General features: G+C 38.6%; 1 protein-coding gene and 1 long non-coding RNA gene across 2 annotated transcripts; both read right to left on the bottom strand.

Moving 5' to 3' along the window:
- Nucleotides 1–12,468: 12,468 nt before the first annotated feature.
- LOC309491857 lies at nucleotides 12,469–14,731 on the bottom strand. Its single transcript, XR_014203349.1, has 3 exons — nucleotides 14,538–14,731; nucleotides 14,132–14,202; nucleotides 12,469–12,676 (listed from the first exon to the last, which is right to left on the bottom strand). It is a non-coding gene; the product is annotated as an uncharacterized lncRNA (long non-coding RNA).
- Nucleotides 14,732–18,416: 3,685 nt separating this feature from the next.
- LOC309491856 (GTPase IMAP family member 4-like) lies at nucleotides 18,417–22,594 on the bottom strand. The gene is made up of 3 exons (XM_082190879.1): nucleotides 22,442–22,594; nucleotides 19,698–20,471; nucleotides 18,417–19,434 (listed from the first exon to the last, which is right to left on the bottom strand). Exons 1-3 carry the CDS (start codon nucleotides 22,467–22,469, stop codon nucleotides 19,409–19,411), a joined length of 828 nt encoding a protein of 275 aa, XP_082047005.1. The 5' UTR covers nucleotides 22,470–22,594; the 3' UTR covers nucleotides 18,417–19,408.
- Nucleotides 22,595–22,813: the final 219 nt, after the last annotated feature.

Genomic DNA, 22,813 nt, shown 5'->3' with positions numbered 1-22,813 from the left:
GTCTGGCGCGAGTGATTTCAATTTCGCTTCAAACTTTTGCTTTTGACGCGCGAATGGATTCAAAATGTTCAAGAGTCCAACTGGACGCGGTAGACGCGAATCCGACATTGAACGCTCCGAGCGAGCTGTGCTGTGTTAAACATAGAACTTTTCCTTGACATGAAACGGTAAATAATCAAACCAGTGGAAGCCTGCAGTGCATGAAACTGCTGTATCTAACCTACCTTATTCATGCAATATCTATTCAGTCAGTACAGTAGCCTACACTTTAGTAATGTTTCTGTTTAACGTTAACGCCTTCTTCCTGTGACCTGTCCCCACTCGCAAAGCAGACAGCCGCGCCTCAACCGTTTTTCCTCATTATTCGAATATTCATTTTCACATTCGAAATTCGTTTTTTTAAAACTATTCGAATATATATTCGAATTTAGAATATTCGTTGACAGCCCTAATTCTGACACGCCTGGAATAGCTTCCCATGCTTTCACATGTATAGCTAAGGGCAGAATGGCCTCCGGGTTCCGATAGCCGTGATGTACGGGCTCGAGAACCTGATTCGGAGGCGCGGTGCGCGCGCTCTCGGTGCTTGAATACGGCGGCTCGCATACAGAGATGGCTGGCCGTTTTACACACATTAACCCGGTGGCTTTGGACGGGGAACATATTGTGTGATGGACAGCGCGCGATAGCGGCGCTGGGGGTGCAGTGTTCGTTAGTATGTGTGAGCGCTCGGGGGCGGGCACAGGACTTACACACCGCGGGTGACCGGTAGTGAGGGGCCGTGTAACAGAGCGGGCAGTGGGTAGGTGTGGGCAAGGGGTTGTGGACACGTGACCTACATTCAACACTCGAGCGGCTTTTGTCCGCTTTATGAGAGTGGGCTCTGATAGAGACACGGGGTTTATAGTGCTTGTGTGTAGGGGTGAACACAGAAACGCGGGCACATTTCCTACACTTGAAACACATGCGGCGTGAGCCGAATAACCAGACATTGAGCTCTTTTTGAGATTTCTCTGGGTCGCCGTGAAAACGGCGGTTGAGTGCAGGCGAGAGGGTCGATTTACCAGCTCGTTGGCTGCTAGATAAGCGTCTGCAGTAGCCATGACGACGGGGACTGACAGCGCGCGAAGCTTTGACGGTGGTCCGGCCGCAGCGGGACTTAACCGTCTTTTCCTCCCTAGTGCTGCTAGGAGGACTTCGCTGGCTCGGATTTCAGCGCGATCTTAGGCCGAGGTCCCCGTGAGGGAGGCGGCCTGTTGCGGCTGGTCGAGCGCGATCCAGGGCGGCCGCCCTGTCGTCGCTGCGAAGACGGAGGTCGAGCTGGACGCTGTGTGGAGCTTTGTGCAGGCTGGTCACGTGGACGGCGTGCGGCTGAGCTCGAGCGTCGAGGCAGGAAGAGGTTCATAGCCTGCGTGGTCTTTTGTACCTCCGAGAAGCGGTCAACGATCCCGTTAACCGCAGGGACAGGCGGAGTGACAGCTTCGTCGTTAAAAGCTTCAAGTCGAGCCCGCAGGGTCGACATTGAAAGCTCCTCGCACTCAGGGCAGCCGCCCGAAGAGAGTGCGGTGGCGGCGTGCTCGCGGCCCAGGCAGAGAGCGCAGATGACGTGGCGGTCTCCATGACTGAGCGGGGCTTTGCACGAGCCGCAGGAAATGCGAGGCATTTTGATAAAAATGCCTCGCACTCTTTTAGAGAGAAAGCGTGTGTCGCGGGGCGAACACACACAGCAGTGAAAAAAGAATATGTCGCCGGATGGCGTAGCAGGCACGGAGGGCTGAAGGCTGAATACGTTGTTTAAATTGTGTTTAAACATGAATACGTCTATTAAAGAGTGTATATTGCACGGATCCAATATAATTGATACACATCCATTTTCTTTCTCAATTCATTACAACACATAACCGACTGTGCTTACAAGGATACTTACCGAGATGGGAATTTTGACTTCATACAAAAAAGCAAAAGAGAACTGAATTTGGTGTTCACGTGCTGTCTGCGTGGCTCTGTGTTTGCGGATAAGTTCCAGTATTCTTGTGCTTGATAGGCCTAGTTAAACTAACATGACTTAAAACACATACAAATAATAAACTTTCACTCTATTATGGTTAAACTTTGCAATGAATCCATGAATCACAGGCTTTCTGAACCCCCTGACCCACACGGATCACGGATCAACTACAATCCCTATACTTGAAATCGCACATCCTGCGATGTGACTATCGCGGATGCGCATATCACAATATTGATGCTAAAACGATATATTGTGAAGCCCAACTGAGAAGTGAGATGTTACTATTTTAGTTTTTAAATTACCAATTTAAAGCTACACTGTGTAATTTTTTTAGTTGATTCTTAGCAAAAAACACTTAGTTCTTTCAAAAATATATGTGCTCATTCATGTATATTTACTTCTTTCAAGTAATAAAGTATTCTCGTAAGTTTATAATCTGCCATTGAAAGTACATACGGGTGAGGGGTTCGAATGCCGGTCGCCATGTTGCCCCTCCATCTTGAAACTACATTAGCCAAAGAGGGACATACCTGTAAATTCAAGCTTCGCCTTTCGCGCTTTACACTCAGTGACACAGAGACGAATGCGAGGGGGAGATTACTCGCGACTGCCGGCAAATTTGAAAGATTGCTGATGGAGGATCACGCCTATTTTCGAGGACATGTAGCAGAGTCGCCAAGGAAGCGAAAGAGAGAATTAAAACGTCAACGCGACAGGCAAATCAGCAAGACCAAAGTCAATACTGGAGTAACTTTTCGCAGACGGAAAGAGCTCATGAGGAGCAAAGATTTTGAAACGGACGCCGAAGTTGCCTGCTTTCTTCTCGACAGGTAATCCAGCCTATTTGTGTAAATTTGAAGTTTTATAGTTGCTTGTCTAACTATAGCATGGTTGTGCATAACGCCAGAACGACCTCTAGTATAACTTGCATTACTTTTCCTCACGTCAATGGAGAAAAAGTATTGTTTACCTTGTAACATAAATCTGTGCTGCGATGGATCACAGGTGATAGTTTTAAAGGCGCAATTGGACGAAGTCGAACTGGAAGCCATGTTAATCTTGGAAAAATACGGCCACCGTAGGAGTTAAAATGCCCTCGAAATTGAAAGGAACAGAAACTAATATTCACTGGGTAGTCATATACAATTTCACCGCTAGATGGGGGAAAATATCACACAGTGTAGCTTTAAGAACAAAGAGAAGTGAAAGTTTTGTCAGGGCAATCCTTAGCATTGGGCCCTGTACATACTTGCGTAAAGTATGTTCCTGGTCTTAGGGCAACTACTTCAAATACTTCAAACTATAAACTAAACATGAAGAATCGCGATGTTAGTGTATCAGCTAAATATCATCTTATTGTATTCCGGCTAATAAGTTCATTATGTGTCCAAGGGTTTTATAAATGCTCTACTAGTTACCAATACTTTTCTGAAAAACCTACATTTCACATTAGTTACAGATGTGTTGTGCTGATGTCTGCCAGTACAGAGTGTGCAGCAGATGTCAGTGGGATAACCATTAGTTTGGACCGAAATTAACCCACGTGAATATTTTTCCACTCGCACTGACCAAAGAAATCAGGCCATGTTTACATTTCAGGAAACAGAGACAAAACATCCCAGTGAGTGAGAAAGTAAAGACAGAGCAGCGTGAACTTCAGTGACACGCAATGAGACACTCTCACTGAGGAGTCTTGAGTTCACTAGCAGTGGAGACAGGAAATGCAGCTTGTACATCTCTCTAATCCAACTGTTGTCTTTTGCTGTAACCTTTTGACACATGATGAGAAGGGACAAAGATGGCGTGAGTCCGAGAGGCCTCCCCGTAGAGCATGAATGCCTGTGTTGATTAGTGTCCAGCCACTTTGCACCCCCACATTGTGAGCTGGATGTCATGTGACCTGACTGAGTGTGTATGTGTTTATATCCCATAAAGAGAGGAGGTGAGTAATTCGACTAAGTCTGTCTGCTCTGACTGAAACCATTAGGACACTGTGTATAACGTTACACCAAGATGCGGTTAGGCTAGTGCGTCGCAGGACATGCAGGCTTAATCTGGATGAGGAGAAGACCTTTGGCTGCCAATATCGCCTATATACTCCTCCACACTCCCACTCTCTCCTCTTCCTCTCACTCATTTTCTCTCAAATTCCACATTCTGTTTACCACATTCACACTGCAGCTAAACCCAGATGTCACTCCTCTTTTGAATGCTGTAGACCTTACACCTTGTTTACAACAGACGCAACCACTGTTGCGTCGTATTGTGGTACAACAACTAGAAGCTGCCCACACTGGACTTGACAAAGTGACCGTAGCAACTCTATTTGTCCTTTGTGCTCAAGTGCTTGAAGTACGTCAGAAATAGAACAGGGCATCAGTTTACCGTCGGGAATTTATCGTGCCGCGCCACATCCAATGTAGATAGCATCACTGATTATAATGGGTTGTTCTATTAGGGCTGCACGATATATTGAAATTACCGAAATATGCGTATTGCAATGGCTTGCGATATCTGAATGATTTTAATAGGTTACTTCAAAAGTATTCCGTATTCATACTATTTCACTGTCTGTGTTTTAAATGCACATCTGAAGTGTCAGCGCTCCCAGTGCAGCTTGTGATCTCGGTGCTGCGCGGTGCCAGTGATAGTTTGTTATTTGGCCTCTAGCGGCCGCTCTCGCTCTGTAGTCATGCAGTCTCTTCTCAGTGCTCTGATACTGTGTAATGACTGCGCACTCTTCTCAGTTGCTCCAGCAACGGACGCAACCCAGAAAAACGATCGGTAAGGATTTTTGCTGATAACGATAGTTCCACCAATCAACTATCGGCACCGATATATCGGCAAAACCGATGAATCAGGCCAACCACTAATAATTTTTTCCTCCAGATTTTTTCTCAGAATAGTTGATTAATTCTTTGGTTAATTTACCAATAAACTAATAACCAATAATGACAACCATATTCTAGTGCTGTGTAAAATTTCACTGTAATGGTCCAAATACTTACACTGCCGTCTCAATGTTTTGAGGTAGGAGAGCCCTGGGATGTTTTCTTTCTTTTCAAATGCTCCAGCACAGAAGTTGTGCTGATGTGGTTTGCCATTTTGGTTATACAGAGCTTGCAGAGCACTCTGACTCTCTGTTTTCCAAAATATCCACACTTCAGATGCATGCCCAGGAGGCACCGTCATTGGGAACATAAACAGCGCAACGAATCGTCGCATTCCATGCAAAGTGACTAATTTACGTAATCGATGTAATCAAAAACCTGAAGTCACAACCGCATTCTAACTAACCATAGGGGTAACCATAGCGACAGCATCAAACATGGCGGTGTCCATAAAACCGTGAAGTTTTACCACGATTGACAGCGCATAATTAAATAAATTTGCCCAATCGAGGCGTGAGTTCATCCATTAGATATTTTGAATAACCAACAACAGCATTAAATGCTTTGTGACCGGTTGCAGAGTACATTTGAGCCGTGTGCCATCAAGTGATGGGAAAGCAAAAATGTGGAGAAAAAAAAAGGAACTGCAAATGATCCTAACTAAGCAAACAACCTCATCTGTAATCCATGGTGGAGGTAGTTTCGTGGCATTGGGAATGCATGGCTACCTCTGGAACAGGCTCACTAAACTTTATTGATGACTTAATGAATGATGGCAGCAGCAGAATGAATTCAGAAGTTTACAAAACCATATTGGCTACTAATATATAAGAAAATGCCGCCAGACTCATTGGGAAGCGATGCATATTGCAACAGGACAGTGACCCAAAACACACTGCTAGTGAGAACTCAATAAAGGAGTTTATCGGGGGAAAGAAATGGAAGGTCATAGAATGGCCAAATCAATCTCCAGATTTAAATCCTATTGAACGTGTATTTCAACAGCTGAAGGCAGAAACTCCCAAAAACAAGCAACAGTTGAAAATGGCTGTATTGAAGGCGTGGAAAAGCATTTTTGAAACCAAGAGTCTACTGCTGTGATTGCATGCAGGGGATTTGCAACTAAATACTATTGCTTTTAAGCTTGTATATTTGCTTTAGGTTAAATTGTCCCAATATTTATGCTCACATTAGATAGAGGGATGAATCTCTAAAAGTGCTGTTCTTCTCAATTGGTAAAACATACATGTTGAAACAGCCAATAATAAAATGTGACATTCTGTTCTTGTGTCTCATATTCTTTCTTTTCATGAATTTTTCAAGCACTTCATATTTCTTGACTCCATAGCAAAGAGAGCAATTTTGTCTCCCCAATACTTATGAAGGGCACTGTATAGCAGTTATATCATTTTCAGTTTTTAAATATAATTTAAAATAATTTTACACATCGAATATCAAATCAAATATTGCATTATCGCATTTTTCATCAATATTGTGCAGCTCTATGGCCTCTGACACGGAGAGCATAGGCCTATAAGATGAAAAGGGCAGCATGATCGGCAAAATATTCGTTTTTATGTTTTACGTTCGTTCATTAATTTATGTAAACACAATGTATCGTCTCATCAAAAATTATCGATTTGTCCATTGCGCGATATGTCAATATATTAATTATTGTGGCAGGCATAACAATTAGAGATGCACCGATTGCAATTTACTTGGCCAATTCTGATTTCCGATTTTTTTTTTAAGTGTGACCTGCCGTTACCGATTTTTGCTAATTGACCGCATACAAACAAACATCTACTTTTCTTCAAACCAAAATTTTATTTTCATTAAAAAAACAAGTTAAAAGACAATAATAAAATAAGAACAAATAAACAAATTCATCCAATAGGATAAAGAGAGATAAACACGGCTTCAAGTTTTTCAGGTGGGTATACTCATTCAGATAAGATATACTATAGAAAGGAAAGTAATCAAATGTAAAATAACACTGGCTAGTCTTCATTGTAAGAGCAGAGAGTGATTTTCTTTGTCTTTTGTTCTTTTATTAGCATGACAGACATCAGCAGGAATACTAGGCTGCTGTCACGTTTAAGAGTATATGCAAGGAACTAATGTTACACAATTTACGTTATCTTTCTCAAATAATTAGGTTCCAAAACTGACTGTGTATAACTGAATACTTGCCAAGATGGGCATTTTGACATCATTTTGTGTGTATTTGACCGTTTAAGCGCAGTAAGCCACTCATTTGGTACTTTTGTGCGCTGCACTTATACAGATCAGTAGTGCACGCACTTTTGCTGTGAGAGCCAAACCTGTGGGAATTAATAAAATTATGAGCAACACAAGCACTACTGAACCAGACCGAATGAGGCAAGTGAGTGAGAGGAGGCGGGTGTGTGTCACTTCACAGTTGGAGAGAAGAATGAAAGAATGCACAGCTGATGTTATTGCCTGTGCCGATGGCAACAAAATGGACAAGCTCGGAATCAGAAAGACGTGAGACTGACCAGACGGTTACCGGTCAGGGCCAGTCATGCGGAAAATCCAATTTCAGTACCTGGCCGGTAGATCTGTGCATCTCTAATAACATTCGGCCCTTCCATCGGCTGTTTTTAATCAATTGGCAAGAGTCTGTCCAATAGTGCACTGCAGATATTTGCTTGTATCGGCCAATACATTGGTTTATTAATAGTGTGCATTAATAACATTCTGCTAACTCAGTTGTATCCACAAATATCTATCAGTCCTTCTGAATCTGTCCTGCATTTGTTGTTCTGTTTCTGTTGTTTTCTCTCTCTTGCTCTGGCTCAGGCTTTGGGTTTGATGGCACTGAATAGATCATTGCTGTGAGGACTGTGTGTTGCGTAATAGAGCAAAGCATCAGCCAAGCTGGAAGCTTTCAGCACACATCCCCCCTCCTTGCGTCTGTAACATCAGCACACTTCATGGACACACACCACATAAATACACTGCCAGAGATGCGATATGCACCACAGGAGATTCCAAATGCATCATAGCACTTGACACACAATTGCCTCAATTAATGATAAGATGACAATGTATGCAAGATAAACAATGTTTGATGTTCACACAATGTCATTGATTAGATTGATTAGATTGATTGATAAGACATACAAATTGCAAACCACATGGGATATTTGACAAAAAAAACTTCCAAAATTAAGCTATTCAATAGCATGACTAACTCTAACTTGCAGCTTGGATCCATCTGGAATTTCATCATCTCCAATCTCCACATTAAGGGTTTGGGATACACACTGATCCAATGAATATACCGGTAACTAGGCATTGCATTTTAAATGTAAGATAAGACTGATGTGTCTGCAAAGTGTCTGAATCCTATCAAAATATCTTATCCATTGGAACCTAATCATGTTCCTCACTTAATTTGATCCTTCTGCTTTTGACACCACAGGTATGATTTTAAAGAAAGCATTGCATTTTGAGACTACTGCAGGGTTTTTCCTGGGTCAAAAATGGTCTTCGGTGGTGGCGGACAAACACAGTCATACGGTGCAAAGTACCCAACACGTGAACTGCGAACCCAGTAAAGCATTTGAATTCACCACTGAAGTAATAACATCGCTGTGAGATCTAGTGAGAAGCATTCAAATTTCTCTGTTATTAACTGTAGATCTCTATTAGATCAAACAGCGTTGAAGTGGAAACCAGGAGAAACATTGTGCCATGAATGCTAGTTATATAGCCTAGAAATCTAGACGCACCCTAGCGGCAGCAAATTTTATTTTGCAGCCAGGGTGGTCTAGCAACTCTCTGTTGGCTTTCGATCTGGAAAAAACAAACTCTAGTCAGGCCAATCACATCGTGTATAGAGTCGGCGGGCGGGCTTAAAATAATGACGACAGAGTTGCGACGGTTCCCTGCTACTTGAAAACAAAGAATGGCTGCGGCTGCTGGCGAACAGCGATCTTTCGAATCGGCTTTGGCCGCGACTCTGGAGGACTTGGATTTAAGCTATTCTTTGAGAAAAGAACAAAGAATGGCACTGAAGTCATTCTTAAAAAAGGGTGATTTGTTTGTAGTTTTGCCGACCAGATATGGCAAAAGTTTAATCTATCAACTAGCTCCGCAGGTGGGAAAACGCTCTGGTTGGTTGTAGCGCTATCCTATTGCGTGCAGAGGAAATTTTAAAGACAACTGTTTATCCCGCCCCTCGGATTGAGCCCTGCCAATGGTGTGTTCCCAGACCCAACATCTTGATGTGGGTCTGGCTTGCCAGGCTACTAGTTATTAGGGTTGGGTATCGAGAACCGGTTCCATTTTAGAACCGGTATCAAATTTCCAAAAACCGGGTATTCGATAAGACGCACGCATTACGATTCCTCTTATCGATTCCTGACTATTCGTTATTTCAAATGTAGGCGCGCGGCAAGCACGTTCATAATAGAAGCGACATGGGCCGTGGGCGCGACGAGCATGCGGTGCGTGGCGCTCGTTTTTGCAGGCGCGCCTATGCCTCGGCGAGATGAAAACATCTCAACTTTTCAGAATGGCGCAAGCGGTGCGCAGGTCAAGTGACAAAAAACAACCGACCTTTCTGTAACATCAAAAGCTCGGCTGAACAGCTGATCAAAGCTGAACAGGGCGGGTTTTTATTTCTCATCTCCATAAATATATCTAGTAGCCTAGTAAATGGTTGGTTGCATAGCAACGACAGACGCCACGGGAGCGCAAGCGCTTGTGGAAAGAAGGAGAAAGCGGTGCGGCCGTGCTTTTCCATGCATTTTTAGACGCGATATGTGAACGGTCTCTAATTCAGGAATCTATGTGGCTTAAAATCATTTTTGTTTAGTTTAAAATGGAGATCACGATTACATACATCAGACAACTACTCAGAATAACATGTTTAGTATAATAGTCTATTTAAAAAAAAAAACTAGTTTGAATAATTAATTCAAACACTAATTAATTCAGTGTCTCATAAATACTTTTTTAATGAATGAATGATTCACCGTTTTTGAACTAATCTCTCGAGTCTTCTTCAATAAATAATTCAATTTAAAAAAAGTCGATTTTTGCCACCTACTGCTGGAGTAATAATGTAATCAACACCTTTATATGAAGAGACTCCTTTCACTTTAGCCATTTTATTGGTTATTGCTTAAAATTGGCAAGAATAAAAGGTAGAATTATTTATTCTTCAATTATTTGCCCTTTTTTCTCCCTCCAAAAAATATTGGAATCGGAAACAAGAATCGATAAGAACCGGATTCGATAAGCAGAATCGGAATCGGAATCGCTACAAATGAAACGATACCCAACCCTACTAGTTATAGGCTTTAAGTCCACAAATCAGCAGGAGTAACACTAGCTGTAACCATGGAAGTTTGGTAGGAATAGTAAAAGGCTTTCAAGTATGTCACACATCTTTTTCCAGCACTTCAAAACTCAAATATTATTATATATAAATGTTATTTTTAATGTGATGACCAAAACATTATTTGTTCATCCTTCAAAGATTACCCCCATTTATAAAACTAAAAGTTTCAAGATGTAGGAAAACTCACACTTTATATATATAGATTAAAAAAATCAAGGAAATTTCTCTGGCATTTGTTTCTTTTTGCTTACCGAACCGTGACACCACTATGTCGTATCGAACCGAACCGTGAATTTTGTGAACCGTTACACCCCTAATAATCAATGAAGCTGTCTATGCTGTGCAATTAATCTCTTATTAACACTGTGTTATACTTTTTTGATTATAATTAGTAAAGATTCAAACTCACGCTGGACAAAGTCTCTGCTGTTTTGAGAGTTATTGAGCGGATTCGGACTAACTTAAACACGTTCAACAGATATGTCTGTGATTGGCTTCAAAGCTCAATGCTGCAAAAACACGTTGTAAATTGAAACCTTTGACGCTCTTCATCTTTCACACAAACACACGAGGGAGCATTTTAAAGCAGCCGGCCATCAGCGGGTACTACTGCAGAACCGCAGGTTCAAATAAACAAATAAATCAAATAAAAGATAAAAAGATTCATTTTGGCAGCCGCAAAAATATTTTCAACGCAGAAAAAACCTGTACTGGCTTTGTTTTGTTAAAGATGGTCATCTCTACTTACTTTAAAAGGGAAGTGGTGATTAAAGTGGCATTTCATCACTCTATGTTCAAGAACAGCTTCCTGTCTTCCACGTACGCAGAAGTGGTACAATTGCATGCTGCTAAATGTTATAAAGATGTCATAAAATGCTTCTAGTGTGACATGTGTTGATATACATTATCCACCCTCTTAAAACCCACGTATATGGTCAATATTTTAGATGGTTTGCATCGCCCAAATCGTGTCTAGACTAGAATATCTAGTTAAACAGGCAGAATGCCTTTTGCGATTGGAGCAGGTGTTCAAAGTAATCTTAGCACAGCTAGGACTGACTCAATAGGCTATTTTAAGAATTATTTTAAATAACAAGGGACTATGCAAAACAAACACACAACTACAGAGAAACAAGTTAAAGTAAACTAAAGATACACAAGAATCCACCCAAGTAAACTTTTCCTGCTTTTAAATTACAGAATGTCACAAAATGAGATCATCCTATGAAAAGAGAGTAGCTCCTGAATCCCCAAAAAACCTTAATATGCATTTTAAAGTGATTCATGCACAAATACATGCTCTCAGGGGCCTTTTACCATAAATTAAACTCAACCATTCTATACATCAGTTGCTTGTTATGAATCACAAAAACATCCATATCACTTCCAAGATATGACTCTCAAAGCTGGCATAGACTTTTAACTGTTGTACACCCAATGAATCATCAGTGGAATCAGAAGCCAGACCAGCTGGCTGAACAAAACTGCAGCCCACACTGCAGACTGTTGCTCACTGCCTCTCAGATTTCATATGCACTGAAAATATACAACATATTAATGAACTGTAAAAAGAGATTAAATGTACTAAAGCAAAATAGCAATGAAAACAAATATGATGTACCAATGTAAAGTGATGCATGTGTGTACAAATGCAAAGCACCATTGCAAACATAAAAAAATAAAAAAATACTAATATTAACTGACACAATGCTCCAATATAAACAGATGCAATAAGTAATATACAAATGCACTAACTCAAAGTACCAAAAACGAAATGTAAGCAATATACTACTGATACAAATGTACAATGTAAACAGATGTAATAAACTAATATAACAGATGCAATGTACTAATGCAAAGCGCCAAAGTAAAGAGCTACAATACATTGATACAAACTCAAAGAAACACAGTAAACACACGCAATGGACCAATTCAAAATAGCAAAGTTATTAAATGCAATGAACTAATGTAAACAAATGCTACTAAAGACAGATCCAATACAGTAATGCGCCGTCACTGTAAAAAGATGCAGCTGACAAATGCTAGATGCAATGAACAGATGTAAAAGACAAATGTAAACAGTAGTGCACTAATAAAAACAGATATTATGTACTTATGCACCACTGTAAAGAGGAGCAGTACAAAGTAAATAAATGCAAAGCACGAACATAATCAGATGCAAAAAAAAACAGACGCAATTACAAGTGCAAAGTACCAGTGTAAACAGATGCAATCCACTAATGCATTGCAGCACGAGAAAAGCAGTTTCGTACCTCCTCCAACACGCCGACTGTATTCCTGCAGCTCTGCAAGCGGGTGGTGAAGCTGGATGTAGTGGGAGAGTTGTAATCCTCTGTTGTTTCCGACAGAAACTCCGACACCGATATTTGATCCGGCATCCTAAAGCGTGGGTTCGTCCAGAGAATAGATAGAAATGAGTGTTCAGACGACCGAAAGCATTAAAAGGAGAAAAACAAACGAACTTCCGAGGCCGTAGAGATGTTGAGCTAACGGTGCGCGAGATGTCTACTGCAGCAGCACGCGCACAAAACAAACTAACGTTACTAGCACGCGCTAAGCGGTTCTCCCTCCGGAAAACTCAACGACCTGTTATATTTGGGTTCAGTCGCTCCCCCTGGGACTGGGATAGCACGCTGTCTCACCCCTTACCCCTCGAACATGAAGCTCGGAGTTGATCTGAGTTGTTTAACGTTAGTTGCGATTCCAACAGCACGCGCCGTGAAATGATGCCCACATAACGTTCCCCCGTGTGATGTTTACGACAAACACTGCTGTTATAGCGTCGAATTATGTTGCAGTGCATAGGTGTCAGTGAATGCATTCACACTCCGCTGTTTGTCAAACGCCTGCCTGATCGCTCACTGCACTCAGATCGTGTGAAATGCGCAACGCAGAGTGTATGACATCCGCGCGCGCACACACACACACACTCGCGCGCTCTGCTCTACATTCGCCCACCCACCCCTCTGCGCATGCTTCGACTCTCACTAAACCCACTCACACAGCCAGGCTCCGTGGGCAGCAGTTCAGTGTTTGGCATCGTGTAGGCTATCTGTAAAAATGTTATAAAAGTGTATGTTTCTGAGATAGCTAGACTTTTGCGGGGAAAAGAAGATATTTTGAAGAATGTTGGTAACCAAGCAGTTGACAGTAGCCATTTACTTTCTAGTAGGAAAAAAAATATGGAAGTCAATTGCTATACATACCGTCAACTGCTTGGTTACCAACATTCTTCAAAATATCTTCTTTTGTGTTCAGCAGAAGAAATAAATTTATACAGGTTTGGAACAACTTAAGGGTGAGTAAAATGATGACAGAATATTTATTTTGGGGTGAAGTATCCCTTAATGACATTTTTATACATAATTTTATATTTTATATCGTCAAAAGTAACATTCTTAAAAAGAGGCTAAATAGCTTCTAAACTGGCAAAGGTTTTCTAGAGTCAAGTCTGTAGAAATTGTCCCACACCCCCCACACACACATTTACACTAAACCGCCATGCAATGTGTATTTGTTATTCTTTGTTTTATGACAGAAATTGACTTTGATTTAGGCCTACAGTATCTTACTTACTCGTAGTTTTATAATAAATCATCAGTTTGAGCTTTAGTTTATGTATGTTTACATATGTATCCAGTATTGTTAATGTAACAAGTGCGACTTCTACAGGTCAAATAGTAAAATGCATGTAAAGTTTACTCAATGCATTGTATTTTTGGCACATTCCTGTGAAAAAATGGACAGTTATCACACATTTAGAGCTACCTTTTAACAATATATTTAGTTTTAAGACATTTGATCGCTAATATATCTAAAAGCAGAACTCCTTACCTGTTCCATATTGGTTCCTTCGAGGAAAAACTGAGACGAGAGGATGATGATCTCATGACTTCAGCTTGTAGCTTTAATGGGGAAAAACACAGATCATAATGGATGACCTTTTTCTTTACAGATCTATCTTTACTTACATTCCTAACCTTATAGGCCTATATTAATTTAATTCTAAAACAAATAAATCCGACTTATCCCACTCACTCAAGAAAATCAGTAATATTTTTCATAATTTGCTTTATGCTCTAGATTTATTCTTAATATATCAATAAACTTCATTTATGAGAACCTTTCATTCAAGCGATAGCTCAAAGAGATTTGCATGTAAAGTAGCCTACATGTAAAGTACAATAATATATGTAACCTTAACAGAAATATGCTATAGATGCTATAGTAGCCTACTCACCAAGATTAATCCCTGAGTTGTGCTGCCATCCTCTCTTCGGTGAGTTTAGTGGGTGTTGGGATATTATCTGCCCATGGGTCCCTTCCCTGCTCGGAGAGGAAGGGAGAAGCGACCATGTGTGCTGAAAAATAGCCTGTTACAATGGCTACAGGATCCAGAACCTAATGACTCAGGAACTACGGAAATCCAGGAGACCTGGGACAGGAAATGTGAGATCTGTGTAAACATGTGCCTTCTCAAGTGAGGTACCCTCACGCTCACACAGAGTGATATACCACACATGGCTGTGTTGGATGGGGAGCACAGGGTCACGCTTGACTCTCTGTAGAATAATAATATTAGATTCAGTATTTTTTAAAAGTATTTCAGGTTAGATTATGCACTTAAAACTGAACTGACTCATGCGTTTGTACCAATAGAGTTTTAAAATATACTTTACTTATAAACAGTTGAATAGGCCTTGAGGATTTGGTTCTTTCATGAAAATCAGGAAGATAAATCCCATTGTGATTCATTGCACATCACATTTATTACCTAATTTATTCTTTTCTCAAATGAAGTCACACAGCAGTGGTATTTTGTCTATTTTCCATTCTGTATGTGTAATTTTCCTGTTTTTTTTCCCCAGAGGGTTACTATTTCTTTAAAAGGGAAATTGTGATTCCAGTCAGAAAGAATTATTTATAAAGCCAAGATGATAACACATGGTCATCTAAAGAGGAACTGCTGAGGCTAAGGAGTTCCTGGAACCTGTAATTTTCCGACAGTTTTATTGGGAAGTACCATAGTTAAAAGTAAATGTTTTGTCTGTGCTGACTCAGACGGGATAGGGGACGAGGTGGGGAACTGGGGGTTAGAGGAGGTTGTCTCTGGATATTTTCTCTGTGCTTGGCAGTTATGTAAGTAGACTACTATTCATCAAATAAGTAAATACGTGGTCGTTAAAATATTGATTTGAGTCTAAATAAAAACAAAACAATTATTTGACCTCTATAGCAGTTAAAAATTAAGATTAAAAAGCTAAAAAAAAAAAAAAAAACTTTCTCGGGTGAACAATTTTGTGAGAGAGCGAAACACTTTTGTAAATGAAAGCAGTTTCTTGGGGGAATGCAGAGAGAGAGAGAGAGAGAGAGAGAGAGAGAGAACAAAAGTTTTGCAAGCAAAATCAATTTCTCTGAGATACGCAAACGTTTTGCAAGCGTCAAAAGCACCAAAATATAATTTTTCCAACCATCTTATATTTTTCCATGACCAGGCCCCTTTTCCAATTGAGAGATCTTTGTTGATAACTATAGACCATCAATCTTCTAATCAAACACAGTTGTGCATGACCCTTCCGACAATCAGTCTAATGGGAATACTTGAATTCCTCTTGCCAACTACTAAACGGCTTCCCTCATGTTTTCCAGCTATAGAATGTCTCCTCACATCTCTGGGCTACAAAAAAAAATAAATTAAAAAAATGCTGGAATGTTGAAGGTCTTGTGGAATCCTTATGCTAGAGAAGCACATTATTTGATCTTATGGAAAGACAACAGGCTGCTAATTGGCATTTACTGTAACATGCAACAGGGCGTTCACTTGCTCTTAGACTTTGGAAATAAGGATTTTAAACAAATATAACATGTACAATACAGAAAATACACTCCTGAGAAAAACATGGCACAGTTCTGTTTGCATTTGTTTTAACTTCCTTTTAACTTTTAAGTAGCCCAATGATACCTTGTCCATAGCTAAACAACTTCCGTTGATGTCCACAATAATTACAAAACACTGCTATCCCCATCAAACAATGCAGAGATTGTGTCTAATCAATACACTGCAGAGAGTTATGGGTAGAGTGCTTATGCATTGATTTCGATCTACAGTGGACTGGAAAATGTTTCTGTAATTTTAGAGGTCCTAATGGACTATAGATTTGTCTTGCTGTTCTACAGGTCTAGTTTATAACTGATCTTTGTTTACAGCATATGGCAACTGTCACAATACACAAAATCTGAAGTGAAGACTGAGAATTTTGTCCTCTTTGTTTTTACTGACATATTATTTTATGTTCTGTATTTATTAACTTTACTCTTAACCATTTTAATGTTTCAGATTATATTCAGATAAATGTAGAATAAAATACTATTAATAATCAGAAGTCCTGTCTGTGATTATAGAAGAAAAAAATAAAAATTATATATATATATATATATATATATATATATATATATATATATATATATATATATAATTTTTCCATCCATCTTATATTTAATAAAATAAAAATAAAAAACACATTTATGTTCTTGACTGACTCAATTTGATGTAAGATGATGGAAACAGTTATTCAAAATAAGTCATTTTGAAAATAATAAAAGAGCCCATTCAACCTGTAAAACAGTTTTTAAATTAAAGTCCATATTGTATTTTAATCAGTAACTTCTCATGAGTGAATGCACAATAGTTTTAACATTTTGAATGTTACCATGTCTTACCTGCTAATTACTTAATTTACCACATTTTTATTAAAAAAGACACATCAATATTTATTTTGGTATCTAATATTTATTAGAGAAATTTTGGTAACACTTTACAATAAGGTTCCATCTGCTAACATTAGTTAATGTATTTACTAACCATGAGCAATACATTTGTAACAGTATTTTTTAAAATATTTGTTAACGTTAGTTAATAAAATATACAGCTGTTCATTGTTTGTTCATGTTAGTTCTAAGTGCATTAACTAATGTTAACAAATACAACTTTTTGAAATTAACATTAACAAAGATGAATAAATGCTGTAGAAGTGCAGTTCATTATTAGTTTGTGTTAACTAAAGTGTTAGGCTACCGAGATTGTATGTGAATATATCATTAGATGAAATTTATAAGAAAATATAAAATTAGAATTACCAGTATGAATGTAATTAAATTCTTTTAGAACTTATAACTCATGAATGCTCAAAACAGTCTAAATTTATGAAACCTACATATTATTTTCCAACAAAACATCTATATTTTCAAAATGTTTTCAAACAAAATATATTAATTTTAATAAAAAAAAAACATACAAAAGAAAAATGGTTAAACCAACTTGAATTTATGTATAAGCCGGTATGGCTTCGGGTGAGTCCTTTTTTACAGAATGGTATCTTCTTTAAATCTGTAAATATGAACTTGTTGTGTTCTGTTCTGTGAATCTCCCTTTTACCCAAAGGGTTATTAATAGGTGGTAGCAAAGTGAAATGTGGACTTTTGAACTTTTGTTCTACAATCACATTAAGTGAATTTTTATTTTTTCAGAATTATTGTGTGTGCATGGATGAGCATGTTTAAAAACAAAATGCAGCCCCAGTGAGAAGGAAAAAATGTGTGTTTGTGCGAGTGTAGGAAAGATGGTAAATGTATTATATGTAAGTAATTTGAGACAAATCTAACTAATATAAAAATAAAATAAAATAAAAAAAAATAAAAAAAGAAGAAGCAGCAGCAGCAGCAAACTTTCATGTGTAAAGCCACAGTTCACTTTTGGGTCAAAACGGACCTGAAATTTAGTTTAAATTGTTAAACCTGGAGAAAATAAAATAAAATCTGCAAAAATAAATGTGTATTTTGACAGTCTTAAACTTACAAAGTTTAATATTCATACTAAAAACTATGGATTTTTAAAAAGATTTGTATGTACCTCTTCCAGGTCAAAATGGACCCAATTGAAATAGGAGGATATATTTTTATTATCATTAAAACAACAACCACAATAGTAATAACAATATGAATTCAAAATATATAAAAAAGGAATAATTTGGTAACATCTTTTGAAGTCAAAAGTGAACCATAAAGTATCTGATTGCAGGGAAGCATTAAATCCTCATGATAAGAAAAGGTCACACAGACGGTCTGGGAAGGAAATTTTTATGGTTGTCAGAAATGTCAACAGATCTAAAAAAAGGAATGCATTCATGTAAATCAATTAATAGAAGTCAATCAAGTACCATAAGAACTCATATTCCAAAATAAAAACAGTGATGAAATTCATTCATAGTGCTTATAATAAAACAGTTAAGCAGCAACAGTTTCAGGAGGAAACCATTTGTAAAGACATTTAATCGACAGAATGTAATAGAAAAAATTAAATTTAGAAAGAATTTTTTTTTAGAAAGCATCACAGCAATCCTAAAACAATCAGTAACTTCAGGGTGATGAAAATATTTCATATACACTCAAATAATAAAACAGCAATAATGATATTATTAGAAAATAATATCATTATAAAACAGCCAGAAATATACTTTTGATAAGGATTGGGGACGTACTGTATCTAAAACACCTAAAACTGCAGCTATGATGTGAAATAAAATGGAAAACGTAACATTGGTTTTTGACCATTAATAAATCCATAATAACTGTCACCAAAGTAACTAACCCATGCTATATTATAATGACTAGACTCCAATCTCTGATAACTGTATTAGTGCATTCGTTGAGGCACTTTACAAGCAATTAAGTGCAAATAATTTATGAGTGTGGAGTGTTTCTGTTCTACTAGACACCATTACTGTACCTCAATTTTCTCTGCATCAATAGTTTAAAAGGACATGGGTGATTGAGTCAGTGTGTAACTATAGTAGTGATATACTTTTAATCAGTATTGTACAACTGATTTACTAACACAAATTTGTCTTTTGATGATAGCGTCTTATCCGTTATATATCTAGGTTGAGAAGAATAAGCTACAGGGACAGACAATTGCTTCCTATAAACCCTGCTACCTGAAGCTGCTTGGACTGGTGGACTGATATGTGGGTATTTGACTAATAATTTAAGCACTATTAAGTGCAGTGGAATTGAGGTAATGAATACAGAAGTACAGGAACTGTTCACAAAGCATCAGTCACTCACTCCTTCAACCAAACCTGCAGAGATAGAAAAACAAAGAAATTACATCATTCAAATGCTATGCTGTATCATGCAAAAAAAAAAGTTTTCATTATGACACTATGCTACCAATTTTCGACATTGTAACAAACAACAGCGTGACACTATGACATGATATAAGCTTGATTAATTCAAGCTTTAATTAGAACAAAGGTTCAGGAGAAGTAAACAGTGTATGCAATAATAGACAGAACAGCACTGTGAATGCTATTGTGTATTAAATGCTATAACATGCACTCACTCTGTGGAGGATCCACGTCCATGGCCCGCAGTGAGTTGCAGGAGCCGTTCTGTTTGGGTCTAGCGCCAAGCTCCCTGTTCTCTTTCACTGAACTGGTGTTCAGACTCTGAGTTTGACTTTGTGTTTTAGTTGCATCTGCCTTCAGGATGAAGTAACCACCTTCTTCAGCTACAATCTTCTCAACCTTCTCCATCAGCTGAGGCAGCTGTGGGTGCTCGCCAAAAATATAGTTATTGATGACGTGGTACCTCTTCTTACACTTGTCCACCACCCACTGAAGGTCACGACCTTCCCTTCGTATATGCCTTTCTATGGACTTGTCCTTCAAAATCTCTGCCCAGGTGAACACCACCAAGGTGTGCTTCCACACGTCCTCTCCGAACAGCGCCAAATTCTCCTCTATACGAGCCCGGTCCGTTTCGGTGAACATGCCCACCGGTATGACCAGCAGGAATGCGTGGGGTCCAGGTGTGCACATACTTACACTTCGGACCATCTCCTGCTGATAGTCTGCCGGTGTGGTCTGGGATGAAAACCAGCCAGGAGTGTCTATTACTGTTACTTTGCGCCGATCCACCTCGGTTTCGCGTTTCACGCTGAATTCGGCAGCACGCTCCAGACGAAACTCTTCACGCCCCAGGATGGTGTTGCCGGTTAGGCTTTTCCCCGGCCATCTCCAGCCCAGCAGGATCAGACGGAGCTCAGGGAGACGGTTAGCCTCACGGGCGGCTGCCGCCAACCGCTTCTCTTCCTCAGGGTCCAGTTGGTCATCAGCTGTAGGGTACCAATACATTATTATTATTACGAGGGTCAAAAATGGCACCCTGGAAAATTAGGGGTTGGTAAGACTATTTTAAGACAGAAGACAAACAATAAAAATGTTTAGCTGCTATTGCTATATTGTGCATTTTACCATGGCTTAAACACTGTTTTGACAAATCAGCATCCAGCTTTTTTAAAGTGGTTTTATGCATATTGATAACCTTTTTGATTAAATAAAAAAGGTAATTGCGACTTTTTATCTCACAATTCTGACTTTTTTTCTTGCATTTGCGAGTTTACATCTCGCAATTATAACTTTTTCTCAGAATTGCGAGATATACACTCCCAATTGCAAGTTATAAAGTCATAATTATGAGATATAAACTTGCATCTCTGACTTTATAACTCGCAATTGCGAGATTACATCTCGCAGTTCTGAGAAAAAGTCATACTTGCGAGATGTAAACTCGCAAATGCTTGCAAGTTATAAAGTCAGAATTATGAGATATAAACTTGCATTTCTGACTTTATAACTCGCAATTGCGAGCTGAGAAAAAGTCATAATTGCGAGATAAAGTTGCAATTATCTTTTAAAATGTTTTATTCTGTGGAGGAAACAAGTTTCCATGAATAGCTGCCTGTACATTCTTCAGAATTTCTCCTGTCGTGTTCTACAGAAGAAGAAAAAAAGTCATACAGGTATGAGGGTATTATACAAATGATGAAAGAATTTTACCTGTATGAACTTTAAAAAAATTCAGATGAACTATCAATTAAAAGGTATTTACTAAACTTGCAATTGCGAGAAATGTCATAATTGTGAGGGGGGAAAAAAGTCATAATTGGGAGATAAAAAGTAAAAATTACCTTTTTATTTTTTTATTCAGTGGCGAAACAAGCTTTCATAATGATATGAGTTTGTAGTGGGTAAGATGTTTTAATGTTTTTGAAAGAAGTCTCATACTCACCAAGGCTGCAATTACTTAAAAAATACAGTAAAGACAATTAGGCTATATTGTGAAATATTATTGCAATTTAAACTAACTGTTTTCACTTTTAATATATATTTATTCCTGTGATGACAAAGCTGAATTTGTCAGCAGCAATTACTCCAGTCTTCGGTGTGACATGATCCTTTAAAAATCATTCTAATCTGATGATGAATCTAATGATGATTTGGTGCTCAATAATAATTTATTTTCATTGTAAAAGTTGCTTAGTAATATGTTTCAGGATTCTTTAATTAATGAACTAATAATATATATATATTATTTTAATTTTTTTTTTTTTTTTTTTACTAACCCCAGCTTCTGAACGCCAATGTAGGTTTGCTTCATATTTTAATCATTATGTATAATATATTGAAAGAATTTTGGATATAATGATAACTGGGAAAACACAATAACACATGTGTCAAACAAGCATTGCCCAGAATGGATTTTCCCAGTGATGTAAACTCTGAAAAAAACAGGGTGTTTTTATCTGAAATGTGATATTATGACATCTAGTTTCTCCTTCAGGCTTGAGCAAGGAGGAAATAGATGACCAAGACCTTAATATTCACTTAAACTGCCAAGCAACATTAATATTAAAGCAAAACACGCATTCCTATAAAAACTCGCTATTTAGATACTGTTTGTAACTGGTATACAGTATTTCATCGAAAGAACTAAACGGACTAAATGGTGTTTATGTGTATAAGTCACAATAAATTACTCTTTAATATAGCATATTAGTTGATAAAGAATAACTCCTTTCACATGTAACTACTTTTCACATGTTTTTCGTCATGTGAGAGGGTCTGTTGTGACTTTAGTTCACCTGTGAGCGTCATACCTGTCTGAATGGGCAGCGGAAACAGTGAGACGTGTCACATTCACCCGAAACACACACACCGGCTACAGTAGTGCGCACAAAGCCAAATTAAAGTATGAGTGTTGCGTTATAAGCATTGTTCAACAGTATATTTTAAAACAACTTACCAGTTGAATTTGGTCTGTTTGAGCTCATGACGATGCCGTGTTTGTAACTTTAGTCGTGTCAGTAATCCGGGAGAAAAGAGCGATTTCCTGCTTGCTTCTTGAAGGGCGCGGGAGGGAGATGTCTAATATTCGTGAACAAGTCTTTTGATTCGGATCTTTTCAATGAATCGGTTGAACCATAGTTCGCGGATCTCGGTCAAACCGTTCATCAGTTGTTTTCTCGAGATGTTGCGAACAAAATATGTAAATATGCGTGTGCCTTGAATGTGTAACTGTTATCAACACTCATCTTTTCAACACAAGATGGAAATGGCAGTACTTCTTTCAATTTGTTTAAAATAAAATTATTTTAGTTTTATGAGCCTAATCATG

This window comes from Leuciscus leuciscus (assembly GCF_965113295.1).
Source record: "Leuciscus leuciscus genome assembly, contig: HAP1_SCAFFOLD_639, whole genome shotgun sequence".
NCBI classification, from domain to species: Eukaryota; Metazoa; Chordata; class Actinopteri; order Cypriniformes; family Leuciscidae; genus Leuciscus; species Leuciscus leuciscus.
The sequence above is the reverse complement of the archived record's forward strand: the minus strand, read 5'-3'. Positions and strand labels throughout refer to the sequence as shown.